The 20,126-nt window shown below is 36.2% G+C and overlaps 1 protein-coding gene across 1 annotated transcript in view; it reads right to left on the bottom strand.

The window, feature by feature from the left end:
* Positions 1 to 653: 653 nt before the first annotated feature.
* Positions 654 to 20,126, bottom strand: part of hiw (MYC binding protein highwire) — a 166,296-nt gene continuing 146,823 nt past the window's right edge. The window contains exons 46-66 of the mRNA XM_088277619.1: positions 19,740 to 19,943; positions 19,298 to 19,416; positions 19,028 to 19,160; positions 18,700 to 18,917; positions 18,248 to 18,376; positions 16,523 to 16,725; positions 14,171 to 14,288; positions 13,466 to 13,690; positions 12,673 to 12,787; positions 12,015 to 12,214; positions 10,575 to 10,712; positions 10,318 to 10,494; positions 9,449 to 9,562; positions 9,030 to 9,326; positions 8,412 to 8,584; positions 7,714 to 7,915; positions 6,368 to 6,634; positions 5,054 to 5,401; positions 4,716 to 4,916; positions 3,765 to 4,032; positions 654 to 3,511 (exon numbers count right to left, since the gene is read on the bottom strand). Coding sequence (XP_088133745.1) covers positions 3,390 to 3,511; positions 3,765 to 4,032; positions 4,716 to 4,916; positions 5,054 to 5,401; positions 6,368 to 6,634; positions 7,714 to 7,915; positions 8,412 to 8,584; positions 9,030 to 9,326; positions 9,449 to 9,562; positions 10,318 to 10,494; positions 10,575 to 10,712; positions 12,015 to 12,214; positions 12,673 to 12,787; positions 13,466 to 13,690; positions 14,171 to 14,288; positions 16,523 to 16,725; positions 18,248 to 18,376; positions 18,700 to 18,917; positions 19,028 to 19,160; positions 19,298 to 19,416; positions 19,740 to 19,943 — 3,971 coding nt within the window. The 3' untranslated portion in view covers positions 654 to 3,389. The remainder of the gene's footprint in view (positions 3,512 to 3,764; positions 4,033 to 4,715; positions 4,917 to 5,053; positions 5,402 to 6,367; positions 6,635 to 7,713; positions 7,916 to 8,411; positions 8,585 to 9,029; positions 9,327 to 9,448; positions 9,563 to 10,317; positions 10,495 to 10,574; positions 10,713 to 12,014; positions 12,215 to 12,672; positions 12,788 to 13,465; positions 13,691 to 14,170; positions 14,289 to 16,522; positions 16,726 to 18,247; positions 18,377 to 18,699; positions 18,918 to 19,027; positions 19,161 to 19,297; positions 19,417 to 19,739; positions 19,944 to 20,126) is intronic.

Below are 20,126 nucleotides of genomic sequence, written 5' to 3'. Positions count from 1 at the left end.
AACAAGTCAATATGTTATACTTCCAAGCTTAAAATCATTTGGGATTTTTTCAGGGCAATATTAAGGTAGTAAGATATCAAATAGTCAATGATCATGTTTTTGTAAAAAAATGCACTTGGTCACTTTCTCCTGTATGACTACGAAATGTTAATCTAAATTTTAAAAAAGAATAAAATAATTTTTCACAAGTATCTTAATTATTTATGAGTATTATTTGAGTTTTAATATCATAGACATTTAAAAGTTATATGTATGTAATTATCCAAACCAGTGGTGTGTTGGTTCTCATTACAAGTTCCGAATGAAATAATTAATCAATCTAATAATTAAAAATACTAAATATGGTTGATGCCATGGAGTCAAACAGAGTTATTATATGCACTCATATCCCATCTTACCTGTTAGTACGTACGCACTTAGATTTTACTAAAGCATTCGACACTATATGTCACGCAAAACTGGTCAGTATATTATAATCAATAGGCATAAGAGGAAAATTGCTAAACTTTTTTAAAAACTACCTAACGGATATTTTTAATTTGTTGCCGACGGATGTTAGAGGTCAAAATAAAATATGGAACAAAGGCAAAATAAAGGAAAGGGTATGATCAAGAGTTCATTTTATGAAAATTGTAAAATGTTTATATTCTTGATTTTTTTCTCTTTTTTGTGTGTTTATTGGGTGTTTATTGTGTGTTTAAAGAACTTCACCGACAAGACACACAAGGTGGCTTGGTGGGTCTTTGCAATTTTTTTTTTTTAATATGTTTAAAATTGTGATTTAAATAAATGTATACAATTTATTTTAATAAAAAAACAACTTAGATCCATTTCACAACCAGCTTTCAAAGTAAAGAATCATTATGAAAATTTAGCATTTAGCTCGCAAAATACATACAAATTCAACAGCCATCTTTCGAATTCCACAAACCAAACCGGCTCACAAAAGAATTGGGGCAAACCATTTTCAACACACCACTGTTCTATACCATATGACTACCAGAACGGAACAAACACCTATTTTAACTTTGTGACTGAGTTTTGGAGCTGTGGTTAGTGTCGCGGACTCAGAGCCAGACGCTCCAGGTTTAACTCTTACTCTACCACAACTGGTTGGTAATACATTTTTACAACAAATAACACTCAAGTACATTGAATTCTTGTTAAGTAATATGGGGTTACCGTATGTCCTCTCCTAAAGTTTTCATTACAGATTGATATCCAAACGGGATCTTGAATTGTATGAAAAATTTGTTTTTTTTATTCATACATTCTACTTTTATTTTCGTTTGGTTGGGTCCTCCATTGCTACATTGTTCTCTTTTTCATTTTTGGAGTACGGTAACCCATGAACATCTATATATGTAATATTATTGTCTAATGAATAAAGTGATTATATGTAGAAATAATATCAAATGTGCAAATTAACAAAAAGGTTTTTCTTTTCAATTTTGTGCTTATGCATTAATTGTATTCTCATACTCCAAGATGTTATTAAATGAACACATTTAGTTAAAAAAGCTAAAAAAAATTAAACATCTATATAGATAGTATATGATGCATTAAGCATATCTCACTTAGAAAGTATGGTTATTTTATTAGGGTAAACAAAGCATCGAGAAAGAAAATTACCACAGGTTTATGTGACCTATTTTCGCTCAGACTGGTGTCCCTTTTCGAGGCATAAAATCTGTGTCACACGTCTTGTTAAAAATTTATACTAAAAGCGCTACGTGTTATAATATTGCAACATTTAGTAACATTACAACACGCGATCATGACACTAAAACATGTGATAAGGACATCATAATATTTGACAATGCCATTACAACATGTGATAATGATATCACAACACATGATAACAGCATAAAATCATGTTATAATAAAATTTAAACATGTGATAACGACATTATAACTTGTGATAAAAAAAATGGATGACATTTCAACATTGGCATAAGAATTACAACAGATTTGAAAGTCTGGACATGAAAACCTAGTTAAATTTACATTTAACGTTGATACGCTACCTGATACGCTGTTGTGCTTCACAAAATCTTAGTATTAGATATTTAATCATACTAACACCAATAATATATATATTTCCTTTATTGTATTTGTGAACTAAGAAATAATATTTTACGAGAATTGACACAAAGTTGAATGAAATAAGATATTTAAATGTCCAGATTAATTTTTTTGGTTCTTCTTCATTACAGAAATTAAATTCCACAGTGTGTTTGTCTTAGACCATTTTGATTTAAGTGTACAGAGTTTACTATTGTATGAATTTATTCTAATTCAAAAACCAAGGAAATAAAATTCAATACACTATATTAAATCCGTTCTTAAACAGTAAGATAAGATTAATATTCAAAATAGGTTTTTTTTTTTTACTTAATAAATGTTAAATTCGTTTACAAAACTCAGTTTGATCATTTGTACATGAATCAAAAGTTTTTGTGCTTCACGTCACGTCAGAGAATTTTATTCAGTTGTATTATGTGACTTTTCTTTGGTAACAGCTTGACCAGAACATGATATGAGATGTTACATTTTGACTGGAACAAGGGATGACAGATAGTATATTCAGAGTCATATTATGTGACTTTTCATTGGTTACAGCTTGACCAGAACATGCTGTGACATGTTACATGATGTGACATGTTTTGACTGGAACAAGAGATAACATAGATAATATATTCCAGTTCGACTAGAATATGTAATGACAAAGATGACATGTTACGATTTATATTTTAATTACCAGTTTTATTAACGGCGTTTCCTTTTGCTCTTTAATAAGAAAGTCTCTTCTGCATAAGTTTTAGTATGTAAAAAAAGTGAGCCTTTTCTCATGATACAGATTGACTGTAATACGAGATGGCTTATTCAAGTTTGACTAAAACATGAGATGACACAGAGTATTACAGTTTTTCAGAAATTTTATGTCCAAGATCATTATTCAGAGTCGCATTATGTGACTTTTGTTTTGGTTACAGTTTAACCAGAGCATGAGATGACATGTTACAGTTAATATTTTAATTGTAACCATTATTGAGGATTTTCCCTTTTGCTCTTTTATCAGGAAGTCTTTTCAATGTACGTTGTAGTACATAAAAACAGTGAGCCTTTTCTCATGTTACAGTTTGACTGTAACATGAGATGACACAGATGACCTATTACAGTTTTTTAGAGATTTATTGTCCAAGACCATTATGTAGAGTCGTCTTATCTAAGATTTATTTTTGAGTGGAATAAGAGATGACATGTAATATATTTCAGTTGGACTAGAAGATGTAATGACATAGATGACACGTTACGTGAGATGACTATATAAATACGTTATAAGTCATTAGGTGATGTGTTACAGTTTGACTGGACCACGAGATGACTTAGAACATGTTGATGTTACGGCACACACCACAGCCCAGAGCGAACTCAATTCCAGTGGGAGGGTGATTGACTCGCAACGGGCAGTCGTCTGATGTTCCCTCTAGCTGTTTTCCTTTGGCACCTATGCAAAAAAGTATTTTTAGATATATTTTGAAATTGATACTGAATGATACAATATACAAATTACACTTAGATACTTTAATAAGGCAAAGTTAGGTTAGGTTGGATTAGGTTAGACCAGCTTGAACTATGGAAGTCCAAGAGGGAGGTTTTTGTTTAATACTAGAAGGCAAGAAGAATGGAGTTTAACTGTTTATGGAGTAGGTAAGTAGTGAGCAGGTTGGACAAGGTTAGATTGAGTTACTGGTTAATACCTGCAGGACATTGCGGCAGGAGGTTGATAGGAATCTTCCTGATTCGCTGGAACTCATCATGACACAAGTTACAAAAATGAGTATCGCCGAGGCAGAAGAAAACAGCTACTGAGCAGCAGAACCGACATTTGTATTCCAGGAAGTCGGTGCCGTGCTTGGGGCAAGACAGAGCTGATGCCACGTCACTACAACCTCCGCAGACCAGTTCCTCAGGGTTGAACTCGGATGGACCATCCGCTTCACACCGCGCTTCTCCTCCGAAGTATGCCTGCAAAACACCTTTGATTAGTCTGCTATCCAGAGATGCTACCTTATGAGTGGCATTATGCAGGTATCTTTGAGGTATGGGACAGTATGCGAAACAGGAAAATTACTATTGTTCCTGTGAATGGAGCTAAACTATTTATTGATATTACGTAGTTAAAAAATACACATATACAATATATATAAATAAATATGTACCCTCGGCACAAGAAAACTAAGTGAGGGCACATTATTGTAAATAATGTAATATGTAACTATGGGTATGATGAAAAATCAATAAATAAATACAAATAATTAACTTTTAACTATGTGTGAATATTAAAATATTTGATAATTCTATTGAATTACATGTTCGTTGAGTATATTGATGTGTAAAAATAACTATTGATTTTATTTATTTATTACAAAACAGATATGTATTGAAAAAAACAGCTTAAAACCATCTTAATGGTAGATTGCACGAGCTTGTATAAGCACAGGAGTGTAATGCCCTGGCCATTGTTACTTTTCCATTTCCGATCCCACATAGCAGCAATGTCCTTCGACCTGAGTTATTTTACTTACGTTGAGGCTTACTCCTCCAAATACATTCTAATAGATCCAAGAATCATGAGTGCAGAACCTTTGTGTAATCAGTGATCATGCACTACTTGGTACAAATAGGGGACAAGAAAGAAAAAAAAATACCTTCTTGCACTTAGAGCATACGTAGTATGCATATCGGTCCATGGCAAAGTCACAAGCCTGTCCTTGGTACCGCGAATTGATGAGTACCGCATCAACCAGCCCTTCGTATTCCAAGCGTGTTAGTGCCTTCTTGCGTACTTCCTGCTGCAGCGCACGAATTGGCCCCAGTAACTCTGCCAGTGCTGGGTGCTCAATGTCCTCCTGTAAATCCCAAATTTACAGTAAAGAACTCCGACATCATCTATCAAGAGAAAGCCTCGCTTTGACTACACTACTCCCAATCCATCGAGTATTGTACATGTGATCAGAAATACGTATAAGCGTAAGATAGTCAGTACCTTGCATATAGGACACTGCGAGAATGTGAAGGTGATGCGCGGCCCGATCCACTTTTTCTCTAGGATCGTCTTGCTGCAGTGGAGATGGAACACATGGCCGCAAGCCAGTTGGATGGCAGGCGCGGCGCCCAGTGGGTCGCAGAAGCAGATCATGCACATGTCCTCTGCGTCCTGGCGCAGTGTGGGGCGTGGCACGGGGCACGCGCCTGCCTCGTCCTGCAGCAGCGGCGAGGCGGGACGCGACCCCGCACACCCGTGCAGGCACGGCAGACATGTGCGCTCGCCCGCGTACCCGCCGCAGAAGTGCCCGCAGCTCAGGACGCGAGTGCATGCATTGCGGCTGTACTCCTGAAATAGAATTTTCAATCAGTGAATAGTACATACATAGAAACCAAAGAGTCCAGGTACCTTCGTAATACATTTTTACTCATAGTCCGAATATTTACATTGTTAACCCCGGATACTAAACTAACAAGGGCTGTAATTGAGTGGATACTCTCCCTAGTTGACTTCATTGGAATTTATTAATGATGTCGAGTAACATTTTCCAAATTTACTTACATTTTACCTATTTCAATACATACAGATGAGGTCTTCTATTTTTCTGTTCGCTAAATTAATAACACTCCTGTTTCTAATATTATTCTTGCCAATTTTCGCTGTATATATAGCGCAGTTAGGACTCATATTATAATATGTGTTGGAACATTATTAGCTTTTTAGTTACACACTTGACTTCTTGTAACTTCTATACATTGTAAACCAAAAAAGTGATTTTTATTTGAAATTCAAAATGATGGCTCATCCTAATTTGGAGGAATTATGGAGAGTTTAATCCATTATTTCCTCCTTACTTCATCACAGGTTTCAATAAAATATGTAGTACCAATTGTTTAGTGAAACAGTAAAAACCTCTAAATAACTTCACACACTTTGGACGGGTAAGGTATTACTACCTGTTCGGTAAGGGAGGGTATTTTTAACTTCTGCGCCGACATCATTTCAAAGTCAGAAAAGAAGGAATTAGATATTTAATGTTTTTATATGAATATTATGTACCAATCTCTTTGTGAAGGTCTTAACTATATGTACATAATTATCAAATCCCGTCCGCAGTCTGCAGGTGTAAAAAACACCCGTCCAAAATGTGTACAGCAATAAGAAAGCAATAAGTGAAACGAACCCGGCAGTCGATGATACTGACTTAATTTATTCATATCTTACTCCTACTTAAACAGGAGCGATTCGGACCTAGCGACCGAGACGTTTTTCCCCCCACCCTAAGTTAAAACCACTTTAATAGGTGAAACGAACCTGACAGTCAATCTCGGCACACACATTCCCGATAGCGAGCAGGCCCGTATCGGAGCGGGTCCCGCAGAAGCGGCAGACGCCCGAGGCCGGCTGCGTGGCCTGCTGCAGCACGGCCGCACCCTCGGCACCAGTGCCGCGGCATACGCGCACCTCCACCAGCGCCTTCATACTGCGCTGGTCCACCAGCGCCAGCAGCCAGAACAGCTTGACCCGCCCGCAGCCCTCGTGCAGGTCTATACGGATGGCTGTCTCCTCTTCCTTCACCACCTAATACAAAAAAAACGACCATCAAATCAAAACAATTTATTCAATAATTAATATATACACAACAAACTAACATTTAAGGCGTATCCATTAAAAACATAAATTAAAAAGTAAGCTAGAAGACTCTTGTTAAAGATGAAGAAGAATCCCATTTCAGAATACCCCTTCACACACAAGAAACAGATCATTATCCGGCATGATATTGTTTAGCACAGCGATAGCTCTTCCTACAGGTAGGTTGGTCTTATATATATAGGAATATGAAACAATCCATGCCAACGCTATCTTAGGTAGCTATTGGGAGCATACAGACCAATGCTCCGGATAATTTCAGGATTATCCATCAAACTGTGAATAATGGATAAAAAAGCATAATCAAATACACATTTCTTCTAGTCTCTAAATGATTGTAGCCAAGCATACCCTGGAGAAAGTCAGTTGGGTTGAGCCAAGCATAATATACCGTACTTTCTCATGTAAGGACAAATGCAGATCGAATGCAGAGCGGACACCGCAGTATCAAAAAACGCACTATGAGTGTCAAAAATGAAGACTCTAAGGAGCACATCTGGCAAGAGTCTATGAGATAGAATAAGGAACACCAGGATAAAAGAAATGTGCGAGATCCAAGACATCGTTAGGTGGGGAAGACAACGAAGAAGATAATAGTATGCGTATGTGAGGAGAATGGAACCATCTATAAGACTCCTTTACATTGCAATGTGCAGCCTTAACGTAGATGACTCCTGGTCAGACCACCAAAGAGATGGATTGACAGATGGGAATCAACATCACTGGAGGCTAATCCATCTTAAAAAACAGGCCACAAGGCCTACACCAAGTAGAAGAAGAAAACGGAACAACATTGTTGTGTGATCCTTTCCCCAACAATAAGAGTAGAATTATGTAGTTAAATCGGTAAAGTGCTTATAGTGATGTGCCAGACCAATACACTCCGCTAACATAATGAATCCCAAATGATGTGTTATCTCCTAGTTTTGAGTCTGTATCTTATAATCTCTGTTATTTATAGTCCATTTCAATTTTTTTTACAAGTATAACAACTGAGAATTGCATTTTACCGTGCGGATATGGGTTCTTGTCAGTCGGCTGAGATGGAGGAACCTGTCACAATCGACACACATAGCTCCGCAGTGCTGGCACTCCATGATGGCTAGAGTCTCTCCATCGTCATGGTTACTGCACAGTGGACGGCTAACCTCGACTTGCTGCTTTGGTTTGCCTTCATCACTAACTACATCTTGCCAGGTGCGTTGGCTCAATCTGAAAATCATGTCATGTATAAATAAATTATCCCAAAATTCTGTAATATTTTCATTCGCATAAGTACAAATGTAGTAGGCAGACATCACAGGGTTTTACAATTTATTTATCTTGCGTTGCAAAACAAAAGGTTATGATAATTCTTACTGATATAGAAAAATGATAATAAGCCATAGGTATAATAGAGTCAATGAAATATTCGGTGATTAAAAAAAACAACATTTCCAGTGAGACAATAATTCAACAGTTGTATATGAAAACTTGTGTGCAATGTTAGGGGAGAGACGTTGCAAGTATTGTTAACTGTCAAAGATATTTTATCAGATACTTAATGTGTATGGACTGAAGAAACTGACCAACTGACCTACTGTCATTACTATGTTCTTCTCGATTGGAGGAGTCTACTATTTTTATAATTCATTTTTCAATAAAAAAATAAAGTTTTAATCAGTTTCACTTTGGAACTAACCATAAATATATTTTACAGTAAACGTACCTTTCAACTTGTGTATCCTTTATAATGCACAGAGTCCCGAGTGCCCTCCATATAATTGGTGATATGAGGCATTCGCTGACTAGCCTGTCCTCTTCCTTGATCATTGTAAGTGCAAATAGATTTTGGGCCATTGCAGCTGTTGCCGTCTGCTTCCAAGCATCAGACATTTTGCCCTGTGAAAAAAACATGTTGAATTAAAAAGTAGTGTAAATAATAACAATAAAACTTGTAAGTATAATCCATAGTATATGTCTTCTGTTTTGGAGTGACCCCTAAATGCTTTAGCCAATATTATCTCCTAACTGAAGTTAGTGAAAAGAAAAGAAAATTTAAACAAACGTATAGGATAATTATAAACATTTGGTTCAAGCATACAGATTTATATATTTCATGGACCAAGTGTAAGGTACAAACAATATCAATCCACCCCCAATTAATTACGATGGGTAAAGTACGAAGGATAAGAATGTAGAAGTTAACGAAGCAGTAGAAAGAGTTGTGGTTCAGGAAGGTTGAATGATAAGCCGGAGAAGTCAAACTTGTTTCATAGGGCTAGAGAGGCTTAGAAAAAAAACGCTGAAAGAGGAAGAACTATTAGTCGATAGGTGTAAAACCAACCTCCATCATGTCCATGAGCAGCCGGCTGACCAGATCGGAATGGTTGCGCGACATGATCCCATGCAGGAACCACGGTACATTGGTGCACTTGATCATGCACTTGGCCATAGTGCTGGGCAGGCTCATGCCACCGGGGCCACCTGCCCGCGTCTTCACCTGAGCACTAAGCGCCTTGCTCACACAGCTCACCAGGTGATCTATGAATGTACCACTGGAGGCGTTCTTCCCATATGAAAGGGCGGTCTTCATCCGCTGCGGGGTCACTTCGTTTATCATCCTACGCAACACGGCGATCACCTAATAAATACAAACAAAATTTTGAACTGTCAGAACAATGAAATCAGACTGAATCCTGTTAAATGGCGAACAAAGCATAAAAATTGAAAGGTATGACATTGAAACAAATGTAATGTATTTACCTGTCTCTGAACTCTTGCAGTCCCCGTGTGGAGTAGAGTTAGTAGATCTTGAATCAGGAACAGATGTTCGGCAAGATATGCTCGTCCGGGACTACTGCCAGATAATGTCAACACCTAAAAACCAAAGTATATCAACATGTTATATGATGGTATTATTTATTGATTCGGCATTAACTTTGTAGAATGACATGATTATTTTATTAAAATTAAACACCTGAATACCTCTTTAATGAGTTTTATTTTATTTACGACTAGTTTCGAAAACGACAGATGTTTTCATCTTCTGGTACAAATTAAAACTAACGAACAAAAATATATTTAGGTGTAAATATAAAATAAAACTCATTAAAGTGGTATATTCAAGTGTTTAATTTTAATAAAATTATGTGATGGTGTTTTCTTTCATATGGATTATTTATATATATTTAGAAGAGTCAAGGGAATTACTTAGGAGACATAATAAAACATGATCAGTTCAAGAAGAAACAGAAGAGAAAGTTCCGTTATCACAACATAATGGGACATTCACACGAGAAAACTGATCAAGACATTCCACCAAGCTGAGCCAATAAAATGTCCTTGAGACAATTTTTTAAGTCAATCAAAAGAGTTTACACACTTTCTAACCATCGATTCCAACAGCTTCCCCACCACTTGCAATGCAATATCAAAGAACACACTATCACTCCAAATAGATTGCGTCATTCAAATGTCTTTGAATGCATTACAATTCTCATAGTGTAAATGCCTCATTAAAGAGTGGATGGATCCCTTTGGCCTGGCAAGTGACTGTGATAGATATGCATCTCCAATTGGAGATGCATGAAAAGCACTGATGTCAACTGGTGTTGAACAAATATTAAACTTACCATTGAGAGCATCTCAAAGATGTAATCATCCACTTGGAGTGGTTGGTTTAAAACTACAAGATCCTCTTTATCCGAAGCCTCTGGTTGATTCATAGCGCGCAAGCGGTTATTAGCCTCCCAGTGTTCTCGAGACCTTTGGGCTTCAGAGCTCACAGCATCGACAATATGTGCCATTACCTTAAATAAAAGTAAATCAAATAAAGGACTATAGTGGTCAAATTAAGGATTCAGGTATTATAATATAGAAATGAGCTTACCTGTTTTTGCAATACATTAAGCTTCTTACGTGAGAATAATATTCCAACCATATACTCTTTCAAGTCACTGTGTTCCCTCTCTTCATCAAAAACTTCATTAGCGTTATCCGCATTCTCCAATATCAGTCTTCCAAACACCTTTGAATATATCAATCAATTAATTTTTACAAGCTTAAAAAATGTTTACCTATAGAAGCGCCACTTATTTTAATTATAAATTAAAATAGTGGAGTTTTACCTACCATTAAAACTCTTATTATCTTTCTATTGATTTCTGGAGTCCATATTATGAGAGAAGCGTTCTTCTCTTCGGAAAGCCCGATATGGACTTATTTGCTTCCGTAACGGCACATGTGACTTTGACATACGTGTCAAGAGATTGCACGGACGGATCTTTCAGAACACTTTCAGTCAATGTTGGGACTTCAATCTGACCTGGATATTTCCTTCAAAATTTGATACCAAGAATCCTAGCACTCCTGAACAAGGCGTCCGGAACTTACCTTCTTGCAGTTCCGAGGTGGCCGAGAGCGTTCTGGCGACCAGACCTAATACGACGATCATTAGTACCGCCACTCAAAATAGCAAACTTGGAATTGGTATTCATCGACACGTCCACCGGCAAACCTCCTCCCAAAATCCAAGAATTGTAAATAGAAGTTTGGAAAATTGGGGGTGGGACAGCGTTTTGAGTAGATGGAATCCAGAGGAGAAGAATTTACTTCTATCATGGTGGCGAACTTTGACAATAAATACCTTTAACCCAGCTTGGGATAGATGGTGCTGCTGGACATCAAATAAAAATTTCCATCCTAACAAACCGTCTGCAAACCAAGTGGCCAGGTACCTGGCGCAGTTGTTTATTGAAGAGAAATTGTCATACAATACTATACTAGTACATAAGTCAGCGATAGCAACGTTCTGTAGCCCAACAGCTCAGGTAAGTCTTAGTTCTAATTTTTTTAGGTAAAACCATACCCTTAAAGTGTAGAGTGGCAACACTATTGCTGCTCTCATCAGGATGAAGAGTACACGACCTGACGTTACTAAACATCTCGGACGGAAACCTGCAGGATATCATTATAATTCTATTATATTACATCCGCCTTTTGGATCAAAGACCGACACCCGTATACACCAGAAATCCAGCTGGAAACTTTTAGCTTAATATAAACCTTAATATAAACCAAAGAGAGTTGCTAAATCACATAGTCTCAAAAGATTCCCCTCTAGCAAGCCTGTTTCAACCAGTTAATATCAAGAAAAAGGGGTCACCTGGTCACCAGGAGACAACAGACAGATCTCTCACAATATGGACTCCAGAAATCAATTCAGAACACATAATTAACAAATACTTTTCCAAATAGATTTTGAATGGGATTTTATGAAATAAAAAAAGTGTTTTTTTAGTATAATTATATATAATAGTAAAAAAAATACCTGGGATGTGATAAGGCGGAAGACTCGAAGGGTTTCCATCTCGGTGTTCTTCTGTATCATAACATTAGCAGGAAGAATCTTCTTGGTGTGATCTGGTGTAGCCAATCCGAAGGCGCGAACTTGGCGAACACGCACCGTGCCATCACAACTACGTAGGTCACACCTTATGATCATCTGATTGGTGTTTCGTTCGTTGTGACCTGAAAAAATGTATTCATTTCATTATGGCCAGACTAATGACTTGAATTTTACTTCCGCATTGGGAACACCGTCCTTCCCCTCTTCTCCCCATCTTCTGTTTCCTGACCACGTAGTCGGTTGACTAACATTGGTTGTGATGAGCGAATGATTTCAAATTACTTAATAAGCAATTGTGACTGATTGGAGTTCTATTATATTAAATGCAGTCCATAATGACACAGTATGCGATAAATTTAGTATTATGAATCCTGGTTCTCCGATTCCAAAAAAGGAAGTCTGGCCCTCGATTGGGAGAGAAAATCTGGAAATGTTTGGCGCGTTGCATTTCGACAAACAGAAACTACAGGGAACAAAGAAGCATATCAAGAGACAACTCTCAAAGGTAATTGATGTAAAATTAAATTAGTGCATGGTATGTTTTAATAAGTTTTAAGATAGGAGAAAAAGAACTTCTTACGTGGAAAAAACCAAGAAAACCAGCCTGTAGATTGGGCATTCAGATCGAAACTATGCACCTGCCTGAAGTCATCTACATTGTATCCATAACTGAAGCACACTTTGGACACCTTGCTCTGTAAAGCAAAATAACACAATTTTAAAGTAAAGCTTCACATAAAAAAAAGTGAATGTGGTACTTGTAGGATGCGCAGTCAATACAAATTCAAACCCTTTTTATCTGTGCAAATATTTGCTTAGCGTTTCTAAGAATTATGTTGACCGAGTTATAATCTTTTTGAATTACAGCTTTTGTCACACACCTGACGGAAATAAGTGTGAGAGCAAAAGAGTAATAGAAAGAGCGGTGCATAAGGTCATTGCATATCTAGCTGCAGCCTTGAAAACACGACAAAAACATATATGTGTGCGGTGTATTTTACTAAAGATATATAGCAAATAGGGTACATTAAATCGAAATAGTGGGCCAATGATCAGGTGTTGAAAAGAATAACAACAAAAAAAAACAAGTGTATACTAAACAATTGTGGGATAAACAAAAAATGATGGGATACTTGATCTGACACGATAATTTTGTGAAATTAACAGTATGGGAGGCAGTGTTGGCTCAGATGGAGTTACTTCCAAATAAAGACAATTTAAAAAAAAAACATAAAAGGTACAAGATCTGGCATACAGAAGAGAGGATTGAAAGTTGCTCAAACACAGAAATCCGAGCCTAGTGTCAAAACCAATAGTGAGCTAGTAATTAAAATTCAAAACTAGTGCGTAAAAATTAAGTCAGCCATATTCACCGCAATATCTCTTGTGTTGTCGATGTGCAGGTGAACTGAGGAGGGCCCCATTCCCTGGGGGAAAATGATTTGCATCCACTTGCCGCGGCCACGCTCTTCATCCGAAGACTCCCAGAAGGTCTCAGTGCAGCCGTCAGTCAGAGCTCCTAGGAGAGCGGGGCGTGATGAGACAACCACCTCGCACTCGGATGTAATATCTGCATAACCCATTATCTCCATGGGAACCTGGGAAATTCAACACACTTCTCAGATATCTGTTGTAAAGTATACTGTATCAAAACACTTCAGACGGGAAAGGTATTTCTACCCGTTTAGTCGATCGATGCTTAAGGACAGGAAGGGTATTTTTACCTTCTGCGCTGACCTCATTTGAAAGGCAAAAAAGAAGGAATTATCCAATGTTTTTATATGATTGCATATTATATCCCAATCTCTTTTTTTAAGGTCTTAACTATATGTATATAATTATTAAGTCCTGTCGCCAGTGGTTCGCAAACGTGAAAAATACCCATTTGAAATGTGTTAAAATCCAGCTACTTCATTTTGTTGCATATACATTGTATGCGTACTATTTTCACTGGTAATTTTCACTATGGCAACTCTTAAGCAAAAAATGTGTTCCATGTCATAAATTTTCTAAAATTACATTTCCATACCCTTCTTAATTAACCGTCAAAAGAACAAAATTATCTAAACTTATTTTACCGCATCTTGCTGGGCACCGCTTGGTCCAGCCAATGGTTCAAGTTGGGAAGCTGTTGGATCATCGTTCATCTCTTCAGTATGGGACAAGACTCTGCTGATGCTGTTGAATATTTGCGACCTGTAAATTCATTAAAGATTTAGTTAGTACATATCAATGTAGTAAATTCCGATATTAAAATCAATTTCTATCTTCAAACCTACTATTTTATACAATTTGTTCTTTATTTTTAATAACGGGCCGTTAAAACTACAAATACAATGTGAAATTTAAATATTTTATAAATAATAAGAAAATAAATACTAACAAACTTTAGACGGGAAAGGTATTTCTACGTTCAGTCGATTGACACTTAAGGACGGTAAGGGTATTTTTACCTATGCACTAGTCTCATTTCAAAGGGAGAAAAAAAGGAATTATCCAATGTTTTTATATAAATATTATATACTAATCCCTTTGTGAAAGTCTTAACTATGTGTACATAATAATCGAATCCCATCGCCAGCGGTCTGCAGGCATAAAAAAAAAACCATCCAAAATGTTTTAATAAAAATATTTGATAAAATAAATAAACAAAGTGGTATCTGTGTTTATTATACATACTGTGAAATTTTTAATAAAACCGTTTGGTTTAGTATGTCATAATTATCCCAACAGATGTCTCTGCATGTTCAAATTATGACATTGTTAAAAATAGTGAGCTTGGCTAGTAAAATAAATAAATAGTGTGTACATGTAGCATATTAGTATTGAATAAGTCACATAGCGAACAATGAAATAAGTTATCAGCACGATATTAAATGTAAAGCTAACACCATCAGAAGTTTGCTATTTTTATAATAATAATATTAAATTGGATAACTTATATATTTCAATTTTCATAAAATATGTACAGTGGAATCACTCATAAAGAGCACCTCTCATAACAAGTAATTAGAGTTAAAAAAGGTTCCTTAACGAGTGATGTTTCACATAATGAGTAACAGAGGAAGGGGAAGTCCCTTTTTCACCACATTCACGTTGTCAAATGTGACTTGGAAACAGTAACTGTGGAGTCTACAGTCAACGAGATTGTGTCATTAGCCAATATCATGGGACTCAAGGTAGATAACAACAATATTGAAGAGCTTGTTGCGTAAGAGTACAGCCATGAGCTGACCACTGAGGAGTTTATGGAGTTGCATCGTGTTTCACAGCAAGAAATTATGGAGAAGAGTTTGTTAATGGAGGAGGAAGAAGTAGCAGAGCAACAATCTTCTACACAATAAGAGAAATGCTGAAAGCATGGGAACTCTTGCATCATACATTCATCACCCTAATAAGGAGGTGGCTATTTGTGCTACAAATTTATTTAATGATAATGCTGTTACATATTTTTGCCAAAATTTGAAGCGTCGGCAAAAACAATTCTTATGGTGGGGACTGACTGGAGCCATTTCGTCATAACGTAACACGTTACGATGCGAGCATTTGTATAGTCAGTACAGCGAGCCGAGCGCTCCACCCATAGTCGGAGCGCTCGCGCGAGCGACGTTAAGACGAAATGCTCTGGTCAGTCCCCACCTTTAAAATAGTTTTCTAGATAAAAGGGATTAATTATTTGTCATAAATTCATATTTCTACTAACGTTATTTTTCAAATCTATATTATATTCCAAATTTTTACACTCCTTAACAATTTATAAATAATTTTATTTGAAAAAACGTAAAAAATTATCGTAATTTACATTGATTTGTATGGGAATTTTTTTTTCGTATAGTAAGATGCTGGAACAAATTAAACTCGTTATGAGATTTTCCACTGTACTACCTCAAGGGCACTTTACCTATACTTCACATATCGCTCACTCCTTTCAAGAACGTCATAAATCAAAAATCGTCAATTTTGAGTTATGCATGTTTTCAGAATGCCTAGAAAATGTACTATACCCCAGAAAAAGAATCATATTTTAACTTAATATTTACCCGCTACAGGGAAGAAAATGTTGTTTTTTTCATTTTGAAGAAAAGGTATTGTTTAATTATTTTTTTAAATAAACTAAATATTTTTCAAATGGAGAAAACACCTTCAGGTTTTACCTAAAAATATCTGTTGCTCAGAAAAAAGTTCAATAAGTGGCTTGATATTTATTTTGAATACATTGTATTATATTTTAAAACTTTAAAAACGTTCTCCTGAAAAATCAAGTTTTTTGATTTATGACGTTCTTGAAAGGAGTGAGCGATATTTCCCGTACAAGACGGAAAGCATCTGGAGACAGAAGAAACCGAGAGTTTGAATGGAGAAGTAAAGCTGAGCGGAAATAACATTGTTGCAAAGAACCAAGAATGCCATTGATACGGGTCAAGGTTTACCTGTGCAAGAAGCCGTGGTCCTTGGTATCATATTGCAAAGCCCAGCACCGAATGGCCTGGAGAGCGGCAGGACACGCAGGAGGAAGGGCCGGCATCAGGTGACTGATGGACTGCAAGAGCTCATGAAGAGCGTCGTGTACTCCTTGGCGAAGATCCGTGCCCGCCAACTCTTCGGACCACTTGCTTCCCTCTTCATTATTAGCCTATGCAACAATAAATGTAAACAAATATGAAATATTGCTTCTTCGCATTAAAAGTCTTAATTGTAAAAGAAAAACACTTGTTTTTTTACCACATGAGTTTATTTTATTATGACTACTAGTTTCAGAAGCTATACTACCATCTTCAGGTCTAAATACAATCATATTAACATAAATATAAATATATTTAGACATGAAGATGGAAGCATAGCTTCAGAAACTAGTCGTCATAATAAAATAAACTCATGTGGTAAAAAACAAGTATTTTTCTTCTACAATTTCATAGTGTCTTACCACAAACTGAATGCCGAAATAATGAATAAAAAAGTATAAATAATGACAAAAAAGCGTAGTTCAACAAACGCTCACTTTGTTGCAAAGTTTTAGTCCATAGTTAGTATAATTATTTTATAATTGTACTGAAAGAAATAAATATTTAATTTTTTTATTGTTTTACTGCAAAAATATTAATTTTTTCCTTAAATTTGATCGTATTTAATAAATTAAATTTATATTCAAGTTCAAATCAAATCGTATAATTAAGCAACATTTCATCTAGAAAAGTATTAAAACTCAAAACTATTATTTTTTTGACCTACGTTTCGGCTACTATATAACAAAATTAATATATAATTTTATCTTAATTTGAAAGAGTGATAATGTAACTAACAAAAAATTAAAAATAAATGTCATTAATGTATAAATATCATTACGTACTATTGAAAATATTATGGTGAGTCTGACCGGAGCCATTTTGTCGTAACGTAACACATTGCAGCGAGCCGAGCGGTCCATCCATAGTCGGACGCTTGCCGCGAGCAATATTACGACGTTACGTTACGACGAAATGCTCCCGTCCGTCCACACCTTTACACGTTAAATCTTTAAAACGCTCTCCTGTAAAATTATTAAGTTTTCAGATTATACAGTTTTATTTTGGAGAGGCGATATTTCAACACTACTGAAATTAATAAAAATATTTTGCATCTGTTTAAGAACCTTACGGTTTTTAATGAAACAACACATTTGGTACTATTTTTAATAAAATATGTGTTAAAATGAAAATAAAGAAGATATAAACAAAACTCTTTTCAATATTTTGAGTTTGTCCAAATACTTATTCACAAAATCTGGATAATCTCCAATTACAGGAGTTATTTTCATATTATTTTTTGACATCTCATCAAAGATAAGGAAGAATATGGAAGTCTGGGCATTTACAGGGCTGACGATGTCTCTAGTGAAGTTCTAGTGATTCAAGAACAATGTTTCAAAATTGGTTCATATATATAGAACTTCTAAGAATTTGAGTAGTGTGGTTGTCAATAATGGGTAGAATTGGTGAATGTTACATGTATGTAAAGTGATCACTCAAACCAGCCTATGACGGTCGTCATCCCTGTAAATACCCAGACTTCCATATTCTTCTTCATCTTTGATGAGATGTCAAAAAAAAGGTATATATATATGAAAACTCTTTTCATCTTTTGTTGATTTAATTTTCAGTTTTTAAAATATCACTTACATTGTCATTTTGATTGTTATCATCAGTGGGTAGTGATGGTCGATATTGTTTCATGGCACTGTTGAACCACCACATGAGGTCATGCAGGCATGTTGGTTCAGTAACACAGTGTAGCATCCAATTCAGTGCCTACAATACAAAGTAACTCATTATTACATCACAAATTCATTTAGTAAATCATTTTATCATTTTTGAAAAATCATTTCACATTCGTTTAAAGATGCATAAAATAAAAAGAAAATTAATAAAGAACTATTGTGTATCCTTTCGAGTAATTTCATTTAATTTTCGGGTAATTTTATGTAGGTTTTCAAAGGTGGTTGATGAAGAGCTTTCACAAATTCTGCACCGGAATCAGATTTCTGGTTATAAATAAGCTTGTTAGTAAACAAAGCAATACAGTTATTCCAGGGCGAGCTTGTCACTGTTACATTTAAATTGAAAAAACCTACCTCGAGGCCGTATTTGCGAAGTGCAGCGAAACGCACCGAGTCCACCATTTTCTTTTTAATAACAGTGATGTCTTTTTCTACCAACAGTGACATGACGGGCCGCATAAGAAGACTATCAGCTCGCACCGTCACGGGAGACACGGAAGTCACCTCTTCTCCTGTGGCTTCCACTAAACTCAGCAGGGCAGGGCTCGGATGGCATAGCAGCGAAGATGTGCCTATTATAAAAAAAGTTAAAAAGGATATACCGAGGTAGATTGAAAGGACTAGCACTATTTGGGAAAACATTTTCAGGTACTGAAGAGTCAAGTGCATTAAATAGTCGTACTTAGATAGTCTTGGCTGCGAGAGGCTCCATCGCCGGGCCTCGGTGGCTGCAACCCATCAGGACCCATGGACGCTGAGCGTGTAACGCGAGATCCCATTTCTGACATACTTTCCGGGCTAGCATCACCGATAAACTGGAAATTAAATTGAAAATAAATATGAGTACATAGGTATTTCATTACGCTGATAATCTTGATAATTTGATAAAAATTAAATTTAAGTCATTGACACTATCGTTTAACGAAGGTGGCCAATTTGATCAGATACTTACATCATTGCTAGCATGCGATGGTCCTGCTTGTTCAGACTGGATTAATTCCAGGGCCATAAAAGGGGGAACTGGGTGCCAGGGTGTCAATCCCTGTATGATAGTCGCCCTCTTGTTCTCTTCTAAAAATCAAAAAGAAAAGTAAGTAAAAATAATAATGTGTCAGAGAATTCAGTTCAATTTTGGTAAATTAGAAATGCTTTCACTTTATTGATTTAACAAGTAAAATTTTATACATCCTGCCATTTAGACAGCTTGCTGCCAATTTAATTCCTGCATTCGATCTATTCCCTTAAATAGGCCAAAAGCGTGGCATCTTACAAAGGTCTAGAATTGCTACATACTTACAATCGTATTATATTTGCTCCACATATGGATAGAGGCTAAAAGAAAGAAAGATGAAAATTGACTGATTACAAAAAAAAATAGGACAGTGAACACATACCGTTTCCGGCTGAAGATTCCAATTCCAATAGGAACAAAGCATTATTCTTGAGTGTGTTATGATGCTTAGATGGCATTATGGTAATTCTCTCCACGACGCTAGCAATCGGTGGCTCTAACTTTACCGGCGACATCACGGTCACTTTATTCTTCATATATTTCTCTCGACACCACTCACAGAAAACGTATCCAGGTCCCAAGTAACCTAGTAAACAAATCATTATTAAAAAACATAATGTACGGCGATTAATTAAGAGGAGTAACAACTTTTGATGGTGAGCATGGTACTAAAACACAGATGATTTGTCAGACCATAGATAATGCACAGACAAGTCACTCCGTTCCTGAGAGCGTTTCCAAATCTGACTACCTCCAAATTGACTTTGTT

This window comes from Brachycentrus maculatus, unplaced genomic scaffold, assembly GCF_059751285.1.
Source record: "Brachycentrus maculatus isolate JH-2025_06_01 unplaced genomic scaffold, ASM5975128v1 h1tg000048l, whole genome shotgun sequence".
Classification (NCBI taxonomy): Eukaryota; Metazoa; Arthropoda; class Insecta; order Trichoptera; family Brachycentridae; genus Brachycentrus; species Brachycentrus maculatus.
The sequence above is the reverse complement of the archived record's forward strand: the minus strand, read 5'-3'. Positions and strand labels throughout refer to the sequence as shown.